Here is a 4,492-nt window from a genome sequence, read left to right as displayed (position 1 = left end):
CAAAATATTAAACCTTCTAGGATCAACTTGGTCAGGCCATCAAGATCTTCTAGGCTCTAAACATGAAATCTGGTTCTGATATGAAAGCTAGCTCTAACTCTGCTATGTTGGAACCTGGCTCTGATACCACTTTCTGACTTTACTCTAATACCACTTTGTTAGCTTTTTCTCTGATACCACTTAGTTGGTTTTTTCTCTAATACCACTTTATTGGAAATAGTACGTGGCTAGGCTAGAGACACACACAACTCAATAATATGGAAGAGGAATTGAGAAAATGAACACTTAGAAACATATTATATTCTTCTCATACTATTTCATCTTATTCTTTTATTCAACTTATTTTCTCTACCCATAAAATAGGTATAGTATATGAGTTTATATAGGCTCTAAAATATATGTAACCAATTACATTTCAATACCCAATTACTCCCACTAATCCCACTAAAATAGTATTTAGTAGACTTAACTCTTATGTCTTCCACTAACACAAATACAAACTCCCACTAACACGCAGTTAACACACCATATTAAAGGACTTGTAACATTCACAAAAACAGTAAAAAGCACATAATCAAGTTTAATTTTCAACAGGGTCCGACATATTTTATCCGGATTAAAATCATCTACTATGCTACAATGCATCGGTCATAATGGGTGAGTAGAATTAGTGATACACGTTACGAAAATATTGTGACTTTTGACCTTGCATCTCAATATTTTCATAACGTGCATTCCAACATTGTCCTCACTAGTTGGGACTGATGCACTGTAGCATAGGAGAGAGGATTTTAATCCTACTTTATCCATATAGTTCAGCTGACAAGCGAGGAGTGATGAGGACTTCAAGTGGTGTAGCTTTGGGGTTAGAGAGTCCAAAGCTCTCACTCATATCAACTGGTTCATCCACTGGAGTAGCAACCACAAACCCATGTAGCAAACTAGCGAGCGTAAGCTGCGTAATCTGAAGTGCAAAAGAGACTCCAGGGCACACTCTTCTCCCGCTACCAAATGGAATCAATTCGAAGTGTTGACCTCTAACATCAAGCTCTTTATGAGTTGTGAGGAACCTTTCCGGCACGAACTCAAAAGGATCCGACCACACACGAGGATCATGATGAATTTTCCAAAGATTTACAATGAGGCGTGTGCCTGCGCGAACATGGTAGCCACCCAAAATGCAGTCCTCTATGGCCTCGCGTGGCGCCAAGAGTTGTCCAGCCGGGTATAGACGTAGTGTTTCTTTGAGTATGGCTTGGAGGTAAACCAGGTTATTTATGTCTGATTCAGTCACTTGTCTTTCTCTACCAACATGGATGTCTAACTCCTCTTGTGCCTTTTTTAGTGCATGAGGGTTGTTGAGTAGCAAAGAAAGGGCCCATGTTAACGTAACTGATATTGAATCAGTGGCACCAAGGAAGAGAGTCTGCAAAATGGTTGAACCATGTATTAGATTAATTGGGCTAATTGAAGAGATAGTTATGTTAATTAACTATTAATTGTGGAATTACTATAAAGAATTGTTTCTAAAAACTAAAAAGATTAATATTCTTTTTTAATTAACGCATAATCGTCCCCTTCTCAACCTTACAATTAATTTATGTCTATAAAATAACTACTTACTGAATAATCCAATTACAAAAAGAAGTTGTACTCTCAAAATATGTTTATTTGTATATGTGCACATAAAGATGAATTCAAAGACAAGTAAAATCAGCAAATCATATAACCCAATATAAAAAATATGAAAGAGAAAGAGAATGGACCACATCCACCATTGCCACCACCACCGCCACCACTGGCAATGCCGCAACCTCCATAGTCGCCGGCCTCCACCGCTGTCACCGTCACTGCCACTGCCGCCAGGGTAGGTGGTGGCGGCGGCGGCGGCGGCGGCGGCGGCGGCGGCAATGGAGGTGGTGGTGATGGAGGTGGAAAACGCCCTATGTGGCAATCAAAGTTTATGAGATTAAAAAAATTAATTAAATATTTTTTTAAAAGATACTATCCATAATAGTCATTTTACAATTAATATTTAATTAGAAAAATTGTAATTTCTTAACATAACTATATTTTTAATTAATCCTAGGATTACAAGTATGAATGCGCATTCTACTCACATGCCCTTTTTTCCTTAATTACTGTCTGGAGTGAGTGAGTTTCGATCAAAATCTTTTTATTCCAGAAGTTGGTTTTGATCAAAATCATGTTATATTTTCTCAATCAATCAAATTGTCCAGAGAAGTACCACCTACCAAACATGTAGCTTTGCTGATAGTATCAACATCGAAAATGGACTCATCCAAGGCGCCATCATCATCAAGAATTGACAGCATCAAATCCATGAAGTCGTCTTGCTCACTCTTTGCCCCAGCGGAAACTTTTTGTTTATGTTCCTCAAGCCACCTCTGCAAAAAGCTGTCCAGTTCTTTAGCTGTCTTCTTCATGGCCTTCTCATATCCTCCCAAATCCAACCACCTCAAAAAAGGAAGTGCATCAGACACTGTAAAAACCCCCATCAATTCAAAGAATTCCCTTAATGCCTTGTGTAACCGATCCCCATCCGACGAAGCCATGGTGTTTGTCTCTACATATCGCTTCCCTGCAACAATCCTGACAGTGAGATTTAGGCTAATGTCCGCGAACCATTTCCTCATCTCCACCAACACTTCATCTGAAGCAGTCTTGTTCTTGACCCACAACTTGTACAACTCTTTGATTGATGCCTTCACCTCGGTTTCACAGACTCGATTGAGCATCACGAGCCGGTGGTTCGAGAGAAGTTCGGCTGTTGTAATCCTTCGCATTTTGCGCCAGTATGGACCGATAGGGCTAAACCCGAACATGGCATAGTTATAGCCCATGTGCTCCATTGCTACGCCTTTTGGACGGGAAGAGAAGGCTCTATTATTGGTGGTGAAGCATTCTTTAGCCAATTCCCAAGTACTAACCACCAAAGCTCGATGCACTCCGAGCCGGATTCCGAAGATCGGTCCGTGTTCGTCTGCCAGGGTTCCAAGGATTATGTGTTGCAGTTGAGACCCTCCTAATAAATGGAGGTGACCGATCAAAGGCCACGCACCTGCAGCTTCCGGTGCTACTCTTTTCTTACTAGCTGTGTTTCTGTGACCAACTCTTGACATCCATAGCACAAAGCAAAGAAGACAAAGAAGAAATGGATATATAGCAGACATAGCATTTGTTTGGAGTATTGGGAGGAGGTACTCCATTGTTGTTGATTTTTCTGTGTTTAAATTGTTTTGAGAATTCTTATATATATAAGCAAAGGCAATGAAATAGAAACAAGTGATAAATGATGCACGTCATCTACAGATTGAGAGTTCAAAGTGAGAGTGGCTGGTGAGTTGATTTTTAGTTTTTTTTTAAATAATAATTATAAAAATTAAAAATAAAACAGAAGTTAGGTGGGTTGGTTTTTAAATCATTATTGATGGGGAAAAAATAACCTAGGGTTGACCCAGCACCATTCTTCTCCAACTTGAGGATATAGAGATATTATTATTCAACTGACGAAGAGGATAAAGTAAACCCCAATATCGCAACCAACTTCATCACCTCAACAGATCATGTTACTATGATAAGGGAGATCTCAACCATCGACATGTGGAAATGATCTTGATTCCAATGGGCAGTCATAAATAGGGTATTAAATCATTAAATCAGGTATGAGAAAAAACCCCTAAACATTGAATACAGAATGACTTTTCTGTTATACGATTCCAAGCACTGACTTGATCGTCGAAGGGTCCTCGGCCGGCACCCCATCAGTGTCATCCGAGATGACATAATCTCCATTATTTTGCAGGTAAACGCCATCATTCCGGGTAGCGAGAATTTTTGCATCAACAATTGGGGCCGTCTATAGGAACGATTAGTTCCCTAAAGAAATAATAATTCTAACGCGATTTGGCTCGAATGGCAAGATGAAGGTTTCCGGTGATGGAAACCATCCCAAAGTCATCCGTTGACAACGAGTTTCCTCGTTGTTATATAAGGTCGGGTCTTTACATCATGATTCCTCGTCCATCATATTGGGGGCAAAACAGTGGGTCGTGTGATGCCACCTAGTACAATAGTCAAAATTTGGCACATCGACCCAGGCACTAGTCTAATATGGTGTCTTCCATCTAGTTGTGCTCGATCCCCTCACTACTGAGGCCTGGTGGCCCAAGACCAAACCCTTTTTACTATCTGGCAAAAGCAAACTACCAAGGCCTAATCGTCGAACACTAAGGCCTGGTCCTTCCGCGCCTACATAAACAGGTGGGTCTCCACCCACCAAGAAGATCACTACCAACAAGGGTGTCTCTACCTACTAGTAAATCCTCTACCACCAAAGATGTCTCTAGCAACGGAGTCTCATTACTTCGCTCATTTGTGCAATCAGGATGGCCTTTTACACCCAAGAATGTATCGAGGCCCTCACGTCCAAGGAGGTCCAATGTCCCTCAAGATCCCATGTCCAATGAAG

At 40.6% G+C, this 4,492-nt stretch overlaps 1 protein-coding gene across 1 annotated transcript; it reads right to left on the bottom strand.

Moving 5' to 3' along the window:
* Nucleotides 1-312: 312 nt before the first annotated feature.
* LOC132279712 (cytochrome P450 CYP82D47-like) lies at nt 313-3,352 on the bottom strand. Its single transcript, XM_059781742.1, has 2 exons — nt 2,256-3,352; nt 313-1,426 (listed from the first exon to the last, which is right to left on the bottom strand). Exons 1-2 carry the CDS (start codon nt 3,228-3,230, stop codon nt 803-805), a joined length of 1,599 nt encoding a protein of 532 aa, XP_059637725.1. The 5' UTR covers nt 3,231-3,352; the 3' UTR covers nt 313-802.
* Nucleotides 3,353-4,492: the final 1,140 nt, after the last annotated feature.

This window comes from Cornus florida, unplaced genomic scaffold (assembly GCF_030987335.1).
Source record: "Cornus florida cultivar Cherokee Brave unplaced genomic scaffold, ASM3098733v1 CherokeeBrave_3.0.0_Hap2_Chr10, whole genome shotgun sequence".
NCBI lineage: Eukaryota > Viridiplantae > Streptophyta > Magnoliopsida > Cornales > Cornaceae > Cornus > Cornus florida.
The sequence above is the reverse complement of the archived record's forward strand: the minus strand, read 5'-3'. Positions and strand labels throughout refer to the sequence as shown.

Coding starts and splice junctions, on each gene's coding strand:
- LOC132279712 (XM_059781742.1), bottom strand. CDS start 3,230: ATGGAGTACCTCCTCCCAATACTCCAAACAAATGCTATGTCTGCTATA. Junction 1,427..2,255: donor TCAGCAAAGCTACATGTTTG/GTAGGTGGTACT, acceptor ACCATTTTGCAG/ACTCTCTTCCTTGGTGCCAC.